General features: G+C 47.3%; 1 protein-coding gene across 1 annotated transcript in view; it reads left to right on the plus strand.

Moving 5' to 3' along the window:
* Positions 1 to 16585, plus strand: part of wnt6b (wingless-type MMTV integration site family, member 6b) — a gene marked incomplete at both ends in the record, with an annotated part of 26332 nt that extends 9747 nt beyond the window's left edge. Inside the window, 3 exons of the mRNA XM_084478060.1 lie at positions 263 to 483; positions 13754 to 14076; positions 16124 to 16585. Coding sequence (XP_084334186.1) covers positions 263 to 483; positions 13754 to 14076; positions 16124 to 16585 — 1006 coding nt within the window. The remainder of the gene's footprint in view (positions 1 to 262; positions 484 to 13753; positions 14077 to 16123) is intronic.
* Between the last annotated feature and the right edge of the window lie 1010 nt (positions 16586 to 17595).

Here is a 17595-nt window from a genome sequence, read left to right on the forward strand (position 1 = left end):
TTTACTTTTATACGTCAAATATTATTTCACACAAATAAAGCCACATAATGTTAAACATTGTCTCTAAGGATAAATATTTATATTGCACACAGCATTTATTTGCAATTAACACTTGAAACGTGAAAATGGATCCCCCATTTATTCACCCAATCGGATTTATCTCAATCGAACATATGCTATCCAGACGATGCATTGTACTGATCCTAATAAAAGGCTGAACCCTGGATTGAATCGAACGTCTGTCCCTGCCCCCCCCCCCCAGGGCGGTGGGCAGCCCGCTGGTCATGGACCCCAACAGCATCTGCAGGAAGACCAAGCGGCTGGCGGGCAAGCAGGCGGAGCTGTGCCAGACGCAGCCCGAGATCGTGAGTGAGGTGGCCAAGGGCGCGCGGCTGGGGGTCCGCGAGTGCCAGTTCCAGTTCCGCTACCGCCGCTGGAACTGCACCAGCCACAACAAGTACTTTGGGAAGGTGCTGCAGCAAGGTGAGTGAGAGGGAGGGAGGGAGGGGGGGAGGGGCGGGGGGCGGGGGGCGGGGGAGAGGATCATGGTGATGGGCCTCTACTCCCATACGTCAGCCAATCAGATGTTAACCACTTTACATCAATGCTTTTCATAAATACTTGACATAAACTATTTGCATAAATAATGTACATAAACACTTTACATAAAGACTTCACATGATCAATTGACATAATTATTTCACATAGCTACTTTACATAAATACTTTATATAAACACTTTACATCAATACTTCCCATCAAACTTTGAGTTATATCCTACATATTCTACATAATATATCACTTTTGGAGTTAAATCCTGCATAATTTATCACTATTTGAGTTATATCCCACATAATTATCAGTATTTGAGTTACATCATACATAATATATTACTATTTGAGTTATATCCTGAATAATATATCAATATTGGAGTTGTATCCTACATAATATGTATATAATATATCACTATTGGAGTTGTAACATACATAAAATGTATATAATATATGACTATTTGAGTTGTATTCTACATAAAATGTATTATAATATGACTATTTGAGTTGTATTCTGCATAAAATGTATATAATATATCACTATTTATTTCTGAGATTCAGAAAAAAAAAGTCCAGCAATGTGGCAGCAGTCACCCATTTATTCAAACCATTTTGTCCGTTAAAAACAGACCTGTCTACTGAACCTTACCTTTTCTCTCTAAAGTTTGGGAATTTTAATTTATTTATTAAAGCAAGCCACATTATCGAGTAGAGAAAGCAACAACCCTGAGATTATGACGTTATAGCCAAGTCTCAGGAATTAAGATCCAGTTTCCATTAGTTTGAACGTGTCTAGGCTAGTCGCTGTCCTTACAAATACTGGATTACACCGCAAGTCTTATCTAAGATTATTAAAATTGACCCGTTTATTCAAGCCCTTAGAATGGAAGTGCTTGCCGTGAATCCTGCCGTTAGTAGGAGCAAAAAGGATACTATAAAAACATTTAAACATGAACAACTTTGGTAATGCGTTAAACCTGCACTAAGTAGCCTCACGTGGATAAAGTAGAAGGTACAGACCACAGTTACTCTTTCCTGGGGGAGGAGGGTGGTGCTATAGAGGAGGGTGGTGCTATAGAGGAGGAGGGTGGTGCTATAGAGGAGGAGGGTGGTGCTATAGAGGAGGGTGGTGCTATAGAGGAGGAGGGTGGTGCTATAGAGGAGGAGGGTGGTGCTCTGGGGGAGGAGGGTGGTGCTATAGAGGAGGGTGGTGCTATAGAGGAGGGTGGTGCTATAGAGGAGGGTGGTGCTGTAGAGGAGGAGGGTGGTGCTGTAGAGGAGGAGGGTGGTGCTGTAGAGGAGGAGGGTGGTGCTGTAGAGGAGGAGGGTGGTGCTATAGAGGAGGAGGGTGGTGCTATAGAGGAGGGTGGTGCTATAGAGGAGGAGGGTGGTGCTATAGAGGAGGGTGGTGCTATAGAGGAGGAGGGTGGTGCTGTAGAGGAGGAGGGTGGTGCTGTAGAGGAGGAGGGTGGTGCTATAGAGGAGGGTGGTGCTGTAGAGGAGGAGGGTGGTGCTGTAGAGGAGGAGGGTGGTGCTATAGAGGAGGAGGGTGGTGCTATAGAGGAGGGTGGTGCTATAGAGGAGGAGGGTGGTGCTGTAGAGGAGGAGGGTGGTGCTGTAGAGGAGGGTGGTGCTATAGAGGAGGAGGGTGGTGCTGTAGAGGAGGAGGGTGGTGCTGTAGAGGAGGAGGGTGGTGCTATAGAGGAGGAGGGTGGTGCTATAGAGGAGGGTGGTGCTGTAGAGGAGGAGGGTGGTGCTATAGAGGAGGGTGGTGCTATAGAGGAGGGTGGTGCTATAGAGGAGGAGGGTGGTGCTATAGAGGAGGAGGGTGGTGCTATAGAGGAGGAGGGTGGTGCTATAGAGGAGGAGGGTGGTGCTGTAGAGGAGGAGGGTGGTGCTATAGAGGAGGAGGGTGGTGCTATAGAGGAGGAGGGTGGTGCTATAGAGGAGGAGGGTGGTGCTGTAGAGGAGGAGGGTGGTGCTGTAGAGGAGGGTGGTGCTATAGAGGAGGAGGGTGGTGCTATAGAGGAGGAGGGTGGTGCTATAGAGGAGGGTGGTGCTGTAGAGGAGGAGGGTGGTGCTATAGAGGAGGAGGGTGGTGCTGTAGAGGAGGGTGGTGCTGTAGAGGAGGAGGGTGGTGCTATAGAGGAGGGTGGTGCTGTAGAGGAGGGTGGTGCTATAGAGGAGGAGGGTGGTGCTATAGAGGAGGGTGGTGCTATAGAGGAGGAGGGTGGTGCTGTAGAGGAGGAGGGTGGTGCTGTAGAGGAGGGTGGTGCTATAGAGGAGGAGGGTGGTGCTATAGAGGAGGGTGGTGCTATAGAGGAGGAGGGTGGTGCTGTAGAGGAGGAGGGTGGTGCTATAGAGGAGGAGGGTGGTGCTATAGAGGAGGAGGGTGGTGCTCTGGAGGAGGAGGGTGGTGCTATAGAGGAGGGTGGTGCTGTAGAGGAGAAGGGTGGTGCTATAGAGGAGGGTGGTGCTGTAGAGGAGGAGGGTGGTGCTGTAGAGGAGGAGGGTGGTGCTGTAGAGGAGGGTGGTGCTGTAGAGGAGGAGGGTGGTGCTATAGAGGAGGAGGGTGGTGCTGTAGAGGAGGAGGGTGGTGCTGTAGAGGAGGGTGGTGCTGTAGAGGAGGAGGGTGGTGCTATAGAGGAGGAGGGTGGTGCTGTAGAGGAGGAGGGTGGTGCTGTAGAGGAGGGTGGTGCTGTAGAGGAGGAGGGTGGTGCTGTAGAGGAGGAGGGTGGTGCTGGTGGGAGACCATGTTCTCCGTGTGTGGCTCCTCTTCCCCGCCGTCTCTTTGATGTCGGCGGAGGTTCCCACCAGCCGTCCGCCGCGCTCTAGAACATGACGGTCATCTCCCTTCCTCCTGCCGACATCTTTGACTTAAGGACGTCTGAACCCGTGACCCCGGCGACCACACTGGGCGGGCCGAGAGTCAACATGCGGTGGGATCCCCCTCTGTGATGGCGCTCCAACACACAAGGGCAGCTGTTGTGTTTCCACATCAGACATCTTCACACTTGACTGGCTCTCTCCCCGGCATCACTCAGTGTGTGTGTGTGTGTGTGTGTGTGTGTGCGGTGTGTGTGTGTGTGTGTGTGTGTGTGTGTGTGTGTGTGTGTGTGTGTGTGTGTGTGTGTGTGTGTGTGTGTGTGTGCGGTGTGTGTGGTGTGTGTGTGTGTGTGCTCAACATGATAATCTAAAATTGCCTCTCATTTTTTTGGTTCTTCCTCTCCCCCAACATCTCTCCTTGGATCTCCTTAACATCTTCCTCCAGCGCTTTGAAGTTAGTAATAAAGCGACTGCAGAGTGGCACGCCAGTTCCAATGAGCGGGGTTGTCAGTTACGTTCTGTTGCGCGATGTGAGTTCATAGAGCGCTGTGTGTGTGCCCAGGGGTCGACGGAGGGGCCCTTGAGGGCCGCCCTGACAGGGTCTAGTTTGGTCAACAGAGACCAACAGCAGAGCAGATCTCCTCGTGGTGGAGCAGGTATCACCTGCAGAGCAGTGGATGTTCTCAGGTATTTGGGTTTTAACTTCACGTTGTAGCTTCAATCAATGACCTCGGTTGACGCTTTAAAAACCGTTCAGCAGCACACGTAGATTCCTGCATCTCTTTCAGGATGAAGAACAGCAGAACAAATAAAATAAACCTGTAGCTCATTACGGCAGCAACCAGTCATATAGAATCACATAGAATAGAGTCACATAGAATAAATAGCAACAATATGTATCTATTTGAAATAAATGTCTCAATATTCCGAAAGTTGCTGATCCAGACACCACAGTAATGAGTGAAATAGAGTGGTGTAGACCCACTCTAGTGCTATTTTTTTTTGTGTGTGTGTTCTGTTCCCCGAGACAAGTCAAGACACTTTCCGAAAGGGCAGAGTGAGGGAGGTTTGGTCTTGGCAGTCAATCTCCATAACTCATACCAGACAAGCACTGTAATTCTTTGCAGTGAAGTTAAGTACTTGTTGGTCACATGACGTCCCGGTCTGGCCGACAGACCAGAGATGTATAAGTGTTTAGATGATATCTCATTAAAATAACTAGCTGGTGTACATAAAGATTGGGTTGGGGACAATCGCCTTTTAGTCGCTGTTGTGTCCGTTGTGAATTCTCTTTTTGGTATGCATGTCTTTTTTACTCTTTTATCTTACAGTGAGCTTAACTAGGACCCCCTGGTTCAATGTGACGCCAAACCACTGGTCTTGCCTAGTATCTGTTTGTTTTCAGTATAGATCATGAAATTAAAAAGAACAATGAAGAAATTGTATGCCTGAACCTGCGCCGGGCAACAATGCAAACATTTCTCCTGATCGCCTGATCTATCGCAATGTTTATTGCAACGTTCATCCCAATGTTTATCCAGATGCGTCTGGTGTTTCAACGTAGCACGTGCTCCATTGTATTGAAGAATAGCAGTCAATTTGTTCCAATCCATGGAAGCGGTCTCAGAAAGCTCTGATACTGAGATAGAGTGAGGTCACCCCACCCACATTAGATGGAGTTCAGCCTATACCCAGGGGGGTAGTTTTATAGCAGATATATACCCCAACTACAAGCTTTCATAAGGGGCATTCCATATGAACACGCCATCCCAGCAACCTGCAATTTGTTTAAATGCTTAAATGTGCAAAGTACGCCTGATTATTCTCATACTGTTCATTGATGCAGGACCGCATTCAGCCAGCCATCAGAAACACTTTTAGTTTTACTTATCAGTTTTAGCTCTTGTCTCTTAAAGCCCCCCTCCCCCCCCACTCCTGAAAAGGTCGGTCTGCTCTGATTGGTTAGCTGGCCCACTCTGTTTCGATTGGGCAAATGCCCACGGGTGTGGGTCCGCCATCTCACATGTCCCGAGCATCTGTAAACCGATCAATGGCTTTGGTTCAGCAAAAGCTTCTTTTGCCCGAGTCTGATTCCAAATCATAACTTCAACCCAAAGTACCTTCACAACCGAGAGTGGATGAGGACATTTCACAGTGGTAAGTCGTTATATTGTAGCTATCATATATTACAGATGAAATACATCACGATAACAATGTGTGTTTGTTGACTGACCAAATTGTATATTTTATCATTTCGGTGCATTTTTTACATTTTCCTTATTAGGTTGGAGTACGAATGAAGCAGCTTCCAGTCCCCGCTATATGAGGGATACACCCTGCACATCCAGGCCTAGAGCCTGACTAGAATCCCTACGCCCTGCAGCCTTCAACAGCCTTCATAGAGCTGACGTAGAACAGAAGAAGAGTCATTTTGTATTACATGTAATGATACTGAACTGTCTTAAATAAAATCTGAACATTGAGGTTTCATGATACCACAAGACCCAAATTATTTGTAAAGAAATAATAAATAAATGTTGATCTCAAAATAACTTTATTCTGGCCGGAGCTACTTATGAAAGTATGTCAGGGTTTGTCATGTCGTCTCCCACAAGGAGGCTCCTGATCCGGCAGTACGTTAAGCTTTTGACCCCCACTTGACTGAAGCGGGAGACAGGGCTGGATCCCTTTGAGAGACCCTCGTACTGGGAGAACAGGTCCTTGGTATTGGGATGGTCTTAAACCCCTCATCAAGCTGAGTCCTTAAACACCTTTTAAACGACGACCTTCTTTAGGTTGTCCACATAATCTGTCAAATATTGCATTCAAATAGTCCCTCTGTGTTTCTAAAGGTCTGAAGGAGAAACATCTAGAAGACTTGACCACACACATGCGTGAAAACACACTTACACACAGAAACACAATATCCAAGTACTACACACAGCCCCAGCTGTGGAACTCGGAACCACTACACACGACACACACAGTAGAGTAGAGAAGGGCCTCTGGTCCTCTATACTGGTAATGCAACTCCACCCTCGAACACCACCTTGGGATCAGAAAACCATCGCCATATTTCCACACATTTTTAGGTAAAGGTGGGCCTGATGCTCATTAGCAAAACCATTTGAACACTGTAACTTTAAGTATCAAGTTTGCTGAGGCCTACAGCTAAATAACGAAAACTATAAATAAATAAATAAAAATTGAACACTATAAGGTCAGCTAGCAGGTTAGCCACATCCTGCTAATTAACCACATAGTGAACACTATAACGTTGATTTCACTGGGTGTAAAGGTCAGCTACAACCAACTGTTTAAACAGAACAAATTCCCAATTTACTTAAAGATTATGATCCTGCATCTAAATGTTGTTCAGCCGTGAACTGTGCCCATCTAAAGTCGTTTTTACCCTGCCAAATATGCCAGTCTTGTACCTGCCTTTTTCCCGGCATGGTCCACGCATTTACACTGACCAAGGTAATATACCGGCTTGATTTCGCACCCCAATTTACCCTTTCGGACCGTACACAAATTGGGGGTTCCATTTTTTTCATGTAAATGCACAGCGAGAAGCAACTTAGCACTCAGAGTCCGGGCTAACTCGTTTGCAGTCAGCCTTTACTTCTGTGCTTTCGTTACGTCGAGAACGGAAGTAATGACTGACTCTAAATGAGCTGTTTCAGGCAGAGCAGCTCAGCAGACCTAATACGTAATAAACAAAAGCTATGTAACACACTCAAGGGGAAGGGAAAAGCCGAAAAAGTGTAATATGACCCCCTTTAAGTCCGCAATAGTTGGCTTCAAAGCAGGAACTTACATCGCTGTAACATTCCCGCCTTGTAGAAATATCTCCAGGCTACTATTTCCCAACATTGGCCAAACATCAAGCACTGAGAAGTTTACCTTTTGTTTTTTTAGATGTCTGTTCCGGCTGGCACTGTTTCAGAACGTCTGTCTTGAACTGGATGAACTAAAAAGACTTAAGATCTGTGTGGGTAGATGAGATAAGATCTGGGGTAGCTGTGCTTGCTCTGTGGGCAATCACAAGTCGAACATCAGCCGCGATGAGTATGCCATCGCCAGAACGTCCATCATTCGCTGTTCTCTTCAAAACCCAGTCTTGTTATGTGCCAAAAAATCTGTAATAGAATGGAAAGGTATTACAACCAGCATTGAGCTGCTCATAGAAACCTGCCAACATGAAGACGTTGATATATGATTAGTATCGCACAGCATAATGGGCAAAGTGTTATTGTAAACCTGCTTGTAAAGAAATCTTTCACTATTTACTGTATGATATTCTAATGAGTGTGATAGTCTTTCAAGCTCAAGCTATAACAAGTCCTCCAAACACATTAGAGATGTCTTGATTTGATGCATGGATAACTGAGTAGGCAATGTTATAATAGCTGTTATAATTAATAATTGTTGGAATGGACAGTCTTTAGCAGAAATAACTGAATTGCCAGTCTTAGGAAGGCACAGCACACACACGCACGCATGCACGCACGCACGCACGCACATGCACATGCACACACACACACACACACACACACAGGGTTTGCGGAATTGATTTGCGTCACAGTTGCTTAACAAAGTAGGAGAAAACAGTTTAGTAAGAGATGCAAATGATACTTCACTCACTGGCATGGTTTACATGGGGAAATGTATCTCATTCAGATGATGAAAGGGATGCGTCCATATGTTACAACAGAGCTCCTGAGGGTAAGGCCCAGAGCCTGGGCCAGGCCAACTGAAAGAGGCCCAGTTACTTCCTTGTTTCCCTACTGAGATATTCTACCCAATAAAACTCACGCGGGATGAGGCTTTCAGAAGGATTTGAGTTTATTTCTACAGTGGCCAGTCTACTGGGTGTTATTTGAAACCTTTACAGATACTTGTTCACAGTTTACTTCCAGTTTTGAGTTTGTGTTTGCCAATCATGTACTTACAGATACCCGCCTCGAGCAACATGATTGGTCGAAACAAATATGAAGCGAAAAGATGTAAAAGGCCCGTTCAGACAGATTTGAAGTGGCCATCAGACGTTAGATGAATCCCACTAAAGTGTGATTAGTGAGACCAGATCAACCCGGACACTGTGTTACTACGTGACCTTGTAAACGTTGTTGAGGTAACATGAGTAGCAACACTTCACTACGGGTGACAGTATCAGCAAGGCTTCTTGTTGACAGTTGGTTTATGTTTCATGATCGTTGGGATGATCAGTGGTGCATGGAAAGGTTTGATTACATACTTTATTCAATATTTACTTCCAATTCAATCATTGGTATGGTCCTTGATACAATAAAGGGGATATCATATTGTAGAAGAGACGGCTTTTGTTTCATGTATTCTCATAATTATTATACTATCGTTAAAACCTCTTCGTTATGTCTCACCACATCCAGCTCGAGTTGATCACACATTCACACATACACGTAAGTCCTGCTCTTCTCCCGCTATTCTCCTGACGGGCCGTATATGTGAACGACATATCCTAACATTGGTATCCTGAAAACATCCTGAAAAATACTACCCCTGAGGTAGTATTTTAGCCGGCGGGAATGTTAATTACCTTATATGTGAATGAGGAGTAGAAAGTCTGCGTTTCACACCATTTGAGTGGGTGTGTTGATGACGCTTCCGTCTGCATTTGCATGTCATTGAGTGGCACCCAAATGATAATCAGCCTGTTGCCTTTTGTTTGCTGAATGGTTAAAAAATATGTATGTTGGCACTGCTTTTCAGAGTAATTTGTGGTGAATGCTAAATGACAGCTCTCCTAAAAGTACATATCATACAATAAATTACAATACACAAGTTCACAGCTGCACACGTATATAGAAAATGTTTTTTAATTATTATTATTTACAACAGTTAGCTGAACATTATAGGGTCCCGGCCTTCCACTCCCTGTTTTCTCAGTTAAACACAGAAATCAACTACATTTGTCCCAGTGTTTGTTTTATGTGAAATTAAGCAAAAAAAGACGCTCTCTTTCTCCGGTAACACAGTCGTTCTCGACGCCTTTCTTGTTCATCGTTTCTTCTATTTGTCGGAACGACATCGATGTCCGCATATCGGACATCAAGTTTGAATAAGTGTGAATCACCCTCTGGGTCGAATGTCCTGATATACAAATGCAGCGAAAAGGGAAGAGGACATGTGTGAAAACGGCTTGTGTGTGTGTGCGTGAGGTTGTGTGCAGGCCTGTGGTGTGTTTTGTGCATGTTGGTGCGGGCCTAAGAGTGTATTCATGCGTGTTTGTGTGTGTGTGTGTGTGTGTGTGTGTGTGTGTGTGTGTGTGTGTGTGTGTGTGTGTGTGTGTGTGTTTCCTTCATCCATCAGCATTATTTATACCTTTCCCCCACTGCCACACACCGTCACCGTGAGAAGGCCCTTTGGTGCAGAGCTTTTCAGCCACTGTCTCCTGTTACTGGGGATTGTCTGTACTTCTCAGTCCATTTATATGAAACATATTAGTCTAGCGACTAAGTACAATAATATCATTTGATCCGATTAGATTCTTCCAGATTGTGTATTAAACCATTCATGGAAACAAAAAAGGGGTCCTAGTTAAGTAGAGGATATAAGCCTCTCTTGAACGTTATAAGCTTTGACATTTAACATGTTATGATTGTAATATATTGAAATTTGAACATAATGCAAGTGAAGCCTGTTCACAACAACATGTAAAGAGAGAAACTTAATATACCTGACAGAGCTGATATACACAGGGCCCGGTAACGTTTGACACTTCACACATTGTTGCCTGAAAGATTAAGTATTAAATAAATGTGTTAATACCCACAGAAGCCCTTCTGGCGCTGAAGGCAGAGCGGGACAGGTCCAGACAACCACTGGGGGAGAGCTTGGAATTCACATCTCCCAGGCAAAATGGGAAATGCGCCACATCAATTCATACCGTTTTTCGATATTGTCAGTAGTTATGTTTAGTTGTTTGTGTCCTAGAACCGTTTTCGTTTTGGTTGTGTTGTTGTTTTATTTTGCTCTTGATTGATCTTTTCCTCACCCCTTAAGCGACGGTCAGTGGTCTTGTCTCACCGGAGATGTGGGGGATTTTGGTGCAGCTTGTTCAGACATAATCACTTAAGCAAATGAAAATCAAAACCCAACTGATAACATTTAGCTGAAAATGACTTCGGCACTGTTCTCCTTTATGCTGCCAGAGACTTGGTAATGCTTCGCTGTCATGATCTACACTCCTGATCTTCTCTATTCTCACACACCGTGCTGACGATAGTACTCAACTCAACATAACAATAAGTTGACAACACATAAACACACAAACGCACCGTAACAGTAACAAAAAGCTACACAGGCAACCACACAGTTAACAGCTCATCAATATCCCAAGAATCCAGATTAATTTCCATTACCACTAACCAACCCTCAGACAACAGTTCATGTTTTGACATGCATGCGCACACATACACACGCACACGCATGGAGACTCACACACAAATACTCACACACACACACACACACACACACACACACACCCCCCCCCACACACACACACACACACACACACACACACACACGTGAGTGCAGCAGTCACTTGAGTGTTTTCGGGGTGCACAGCTGGAATTGATATCACGGTGGCTTGGTGAGTGGAGGTCCCGTCGCACGCCACCCACTCCCCTGTGTGTGTGTGTGTGTGTGTGAGTGTGTGAGTGTGTGTGTGTGTGTGAGTGTGTGTGACCAGCCCTAATGAATCCCATTCACTGAATCATGCGATACGCAGCAGTGCTGGCAGCTCCCCCAGAGCTCTGACTAGCGAGCTGCTCACCACCTTCCAGCACGCAGACATGAAACCTCTCTCACTGAGGATGGGCTCCACAGCGCCTTGTTAGGGGATTGCTCTCTCTCTCTCTCTCTCTCTCTCTCGCTCTCTCTCTCTCTCTCTCTCTCTCTCTCTCTCTCGTTTTAGTCACATTTTTCTATGTTACCTTTAGTGTTACCTGTTATATATTATTTTGTTGTTATTTCTTTTATATCATGTAAAATTTCTTTGAGTACTTCATAGATCACTAAAAGTTAAGTTATTATTTTATCTCTCTCATCCTCAGTTTTCCTTCATCTCTCTCTCTCTCTCTCTCTCTCTGTCTCTTTTTCTCTCTCTGTCTCTTTTTCTCTCTCTCTCTCTGTCGCTTGTTCGCTCATGAAACACACACACACACACACACACACACACACACACACACACACACACACACACACACACACACACACTGCGTCCCCTACAACCAACTTTCTTGCCCCTGGTGCCGTGAGGACCATTAAAGGAGCCCATAGTTCCCAGTACTCCCAGTACTCCCACAATGTTAACACAGCGGCCTCCAGGCAACAGAGGCCATCCAGCTCCGAAGCCTTGGTTTCGGCTGTTATTGTTTATGACCAATATAATAGTATGTTAAAAACATCGCTCACTGTTTCTCACCGAGATGTCAAACGTGGTCCACCTTTGCGGTTGTCCTGTTGACACAAAAAAAATTAATAATTGTCATTGTTTACAATAGGTCCTACTCAACTGACAATATAAACGAGGAATGCTGTTGAAAATGTTCCCACGTATGTCATAAAAAACTGCCAAAAAATAGGAATCACATCCTTTGAGGGCTCTAGTTAAAAAGGAACCATATACTGTACATGTTTAAGCCAATGACTCTATTAAAAGATCTCTGACCCCCATCCCTCTGCATGGAGAGGTGAGCATGTCGGTGTGAATTGGAGGAGCCAGGGGGAGAAGGGAGACTGAGTCCTCAGACCAAGACAGGCCGTCGATTTGCAGTTGTGGTCAGACGGTCATTTAGCCAGGCGGGCTAAGCCCTTGCACAGAAAGACAACATCAGCTGTGTGTGTGTGTGTGTGTGTGTGTGCGTGCGTGTGTGATACCAGCCTGCATGTAGTTGTCTGTGACCAAAAGGGTGCCCCTATCAACAATGTAATTGCGACGAGACCTGTGATTGCAGTAATAGAAGTGGATGGAGAAAGGCTTGCTTTGATCATGCATGTGTCAGAATGACTGCATAGACAAACAGACGCTGCGGCTCCTAGGGCTGGACACAGACAGAAATAACCACAGGGACTAAACTGGGTCTCTCCTAGGGCTGGACAGACAGACAGACAGACAGACAAACAGAAATAACCAAAGGGACTAAACTGGTGATCTGATGATCGATAAGCCACTGTTTTTTGTTTGTGGTCTACAGAAACCGTAATAGTACCTTTGAGGGGATGGCAAATACTTGAATGAGGTTGTTTCTGAGTTGATGCCCCAGGTTCCCCCAGCCTGCCAGTTCACGCCATGTTGTAGAAACGATGACCTGGGCAGTGTGGAAGAGCACGCAGTGTGGTCAACAAGGATCCACTCATGACGAACCAACATCAGAACCTTTTTCAATGACAGCAACTCCTAAGATTAAATGTTTTTCGAAGGGTTAAGAAAAGGATGAAAATAAAATGTAAAAATGTTTTTTTTTTTTTTTTAATCCCTAGTTCTTATCAAAGCTACCATGCTTTCAATTTCAATTTGATGTGGAATCTGAATAAAAATATCTTCTTACAGTTTCTGTTCCATGTAGTGACCGTATTGAAACGTGCACGCTGCTGTCTGCTCCAACTGACTTCTGTGTAAGAGATGTTCGATCTCCATGAGACCAGCCCGGTTAAATAAAGTCTAATAAACAGAACTAGCCTCGCTCTGAACCGCTCTCTCTCCCTCCCTCTCTCCCTCCCTCTCTCTCCCTCGCCCTAACCCGCTCTCTCTCTCTCGCCCTAACCCGCTCTCTCTCCCTCCCTCTCTCCCTCCCTCTCTCTCCCTCGCCCTAACCCGCTCTCTCTCTCTCGCCCTAACCCGCTCTCTCTCCCTCGTTCTCTCTCCCTCGCCCTAACCCACTCTCTCTCCCTCGCCCTAACCCGCTCTCTCTCCCTCGCCCTAACCCGCTCTCTCTCCCTCTCCCTCGCCCTCTCTCTCCCTCGCCCTAACCCGCTCTCTCCCTCGCCCTAACCCTCTCTCTCCCTCGCCCTAACCCTCTCTCTCCCTCGCCCCAACCCTCTCTCTCCCTCGCCCTAACCCGCTCTCTCTCCCTCGCCCTAACCCTCTCTCTCTCTCGCCCTAACCCGCTCTCTCTCCCTCGTTCTCTCTCCCTCGCCCTAACCCTCTCTCTCTCTCGCCCTAACCCGCTCTCTCTCCCTCGCCCTAACCCTCTCTCTCCCTCGCCCTAACCCTCTCTCTCCCTCGCCCCAACCCTCTCTCTCCCTCGCCCCAACCCTCTCTCTCCCTCGCCCTAACCCGCTCTCTCTCCCTCGCCCTAACCCCCTCTCTCTCCCTCTCTGTCCCTGCAGACATCCGGGAGACGGCGTTCGTGTACGCCATCACGGCGGCGGGGGTGACCCACGCCGTCACCCAGGCCTGCAGCATGGGCGAGCTCCTGCAGTGCGGCTGCGAGGCCACCAGGAGCCGGGCCCCGCCGCGGCCCCCGGCCTCGGGCCCCGCCGGGGAGCCCGCCGGCTCGGGGGAGGGGGGCAAGTGGGAGTGGGGGGGCTGCGGGGACGACGTGGAGTTCGGCTACGAGAAGTCCAAGCAGTTCATGGACACCAAGCGGCGGCGAGGGAAGAGCGACATCCGGGCGCTGGTGGACCTCCACAACAACGAGGCCGGGAGGCTGGTGGGTTCATTCATTCCTCATGAATCATGGTTCTTCTCAGGCTGGTGGACTCATTTATTCCTCATGAATCTTTGTTATTCTCGATGCATGCTGCTCGTCAAAGCACACATCGTGGGGAGACTTCTCTTTCGTCGCCGTTAAGGAGCAGGTTTGAGGGCATCTTTTTCTCGAGGACGCCTGGCAGACTGCGGGTGTTGGAACCCACAACCTAGCCTCACACCGGACTACACCCGTCATTCACACGACGATTTACAGAAGCAAAAACCTTCTAGAAAAAACACGGACAAAACAAAACGAGTCTTTAATCCCCATTATCTTAAATTACAAAACAGGGACGTTAGTATTTCAGTATTCTGGTGTTAAATCCAGGAGAGGATCGTTCTCCCCTTCTGGAATGTTCCATCATTCCTCGCAACCGGCGAGAACAGCAAAGGACAACCCCCCACGCGCCCCCCCCCCCGCCCCCCCCCTCTGGCCATATATTTGTAGTGAGCCGTAAGCCGATATTCTGACATGAATCAAGTTTCTGACACACAACAACAAGAGCGTGCCACACATTGAGTCTCCAGGCCGCGAGGTGTGCAGCTCCTGACATTCAGGCCCCCTGAGGCCTTTAAACCCCTCTTTGTTGCACTCCCTTCTGGCGTGCACGGCGACGGCGTCCTGAAACGCTCTGTGGACACAGGGAGATGCTGCTGTTTCTGATTCGGCTTCCTCCCCTGCTTGCTTATCCTTTTAAGACCTTAATTATATGTTTTTGGTTGAAAACATATTCCTTCCCCATATTTACTTTTTTTCCTGGGTGCTCTCACTCTTTGTTCCCAGAGGAATCGTTAGATCCACACACACACACACACACACACACACACGCGCGAGCGCGCACACACACACACACACACACACACACACACACACACACACACACACACACACACACACACACACACACACACACACACACACACACACACACACACACACACACACACACACCCAGACCAACAGGGTTGCATGGTTTTCTGACAAACTGTTGGAGTGGGGTCAAACGCAGGTAGACAGTGAGGAGGAAGGTGGGGTCGGGACCAATTATAGCATTACCTCGCTACTTCTCAACACAACAGGAGAGATTGCACACACATACACACTGACGCACATACACACATTTAGCAATTATAAAAAAGACAAAAAGTGAGAAATGAGCAAGCCTGGGCATGTGTGTTTGTGTGTGTGTGTGTGTGTGTGTGTGTGTTTGTGTGTATTTGTGTGTGTGTGTGTGTGTGTGTGTGTGTGTGTGTGTGTGTGTGTGTGTGTGTGTGTGTGAGAGAGTATGAGAGGGTGCGTAGGTGTGTGAGCGCATGTTAATGTGTGTTTGTGTGAGAGAGTGGGTGAGAGTGCGAGTGTGTGTTAGAGAGTGCGAGTGAGAGTGTGTATGTGTGTGTAAGAGTGTGTGTGTGTGTGTGTTTGTGTGTTTGAGAGTGTGTGTGCGTGTGTGTTTGTGTGTGTGTGTGTATTTGTTTGTGAGAGAGAGAGAATGTGTATGTATGGCTGTGTGTGTGATAGTAAGAGAGTATGTGCACGTGTGTGTGTGTGTGTGTGTGTGTGTGTGTGAGGGAGAGAGATGGGTTCATTATGCTCAGTATATAAGTGAGTGATCTGTTGTCAAGGCTTGTTAGATGTTAAAGGCCAGAGGCAACATGGAGAGAGGGGGGTTGAGGGTTAAATTCCTTCTGAATAGCGTCTGCTTTTATCTTACCAATCTATCTGTGTGTCAGTGTCTATGTGTATGTGTGTGTGTGTGTGAGATATATCGATAAACAGATCATAAATTAAACCGTAAGAGCACTTTAGGTTTGTCAATGTTTATTTGTTCACTTTAAGGTTTCGATTACCCATCTTTCTTTCCCTCCTCTGTTTCCCTGACTCACACACACTCACCCTGTCACACACACACACACACACACACACACACACTTACACACTCTCCCCTTCACACACTCACACACATACACACAAACACACCCCTCCCCCCCCACGTCTCCTCCCCCAGGCGGTGAAGCTCTACATGCGCATGGAGTGCAAGTGCCACGGGCTGTCGGGCTCGTGCACGCTGCGCACGTGCTGGAAGAAGATGGCGCCGTTCCGCGAGGTGGGCGACCGGCTGCTGGAGCGCTTCAACGGCGCCTCCAAGGTGATGGGCGGCAACGACGGCAAGACGCTCATCCCCGTGGGCCACAACATCAAGCCCCCCGACCGCCAGGACCTCATCTACTCGGCCGAGTCGCCCGACTTCTGCCTGGCCAACCGCAAGACGGGCTCGCTGGGCACGCGCGGCCGCACCTGCAACAGCACCGCCATGGACGTGAGCGGCTGCGACCTGCTGTGCTGCGAGCGGGGCCACCGCGACGAGACGCTGGAGTTCGAGGAGAACTGCCTGTGCCGCTTCCACTGGTGCTGCGTGGTGCAGTGCAAGAAGTGCTCGGTGCGCAAGGAGCTCAGCCTCTGTCACTGAGGGCCGAGGTGCCTCCGTCACTGAGGGGGGGGGAAGGAGGGCTGGGCCCGGTTGGGTTTTCTTTTTGGGACAGAATGCGAGTGGATCCGTGGAGGATCGGGACGTAAGTTATTGAACCTGGAGGCCCAGGTGGAACACAGGCGGTTTGGACAGTGACACTGACAGTGTCCCGGTGTGAGACAAACGAACCAGCAAGCCATCACACAAAGACGCCTGGATCTAATGGCATTAAGACGTCTTTTATAGAAGTCACAGTTAAAAACTGGGTGGACTTGTGTAGGAAATGTGAAGAGCCATAGACTCTTGAAAAGAATCTTCACTGAGGAGGAACGAAACATGAACTCCAGCGTCTCAAACTAAGGAAAAAGGTCTCCGTTGGTTATTAGTGTCTTTCTCCTATCAGATAAATCAGAGATATAATCCCTAACTTCCTTCATGAAGATTCCTTATCTACTCCACTCCTTCTGAATACAACAAGAACAGAGATGTCTGTTTCCATCTTGAATAAATGTATTTTATACATGTCTTTGCCTGCCAACTGAACTGAAATATAGTAGAGGAAAAACGACCAGCTATAAAACATTTACGCATTTAATAGTAACCACATTTTTGCTGTCAGTTTTGGCAACTTGTGTCTCCGACTGTAAAGGCTAGTACAGAACTCAAACTGAGCTTTCTTCCCTATTAAGATAGTCGTTTTGTATTCATAGGTCCATTATGATGACTGTTATCGTAATATCCTCACCCCACACCATCTTATCAATAGTATAGTGTGTGGAGAAAAGAAACCGCCCGTTTGCATACTGCTGTGTTATTTGAATGATGTGTCGGATCTCAAGGTGTCTGAATGACATCACCATAGGAAGCTCTTGTATTATCTTTTCCCTTTCCCGGGAACCAAACAGCTGCAACATCTTGGAACGCCGGCATTCCACACTTCCACAGAGAGGGGTGGAATGCTTGTCTGGAACGGCCCCGTAGAACGCTGACAGAGTCCTGCGTTCTAGAAT

The sequence above is a fragment of the Micromesistius poutassou genome (assembly GCF_964030765.1).
Source record: "Micromesistius poutassou genome assembly, chromosome: 14".
Taxonomy (NCBI): domain Eukaryota; kingdom Metazoa; phylum Chordata; class Actinopteri; order Gadiformes; family Gadidae; genus Micromesistius; species Micromesistius poutassou.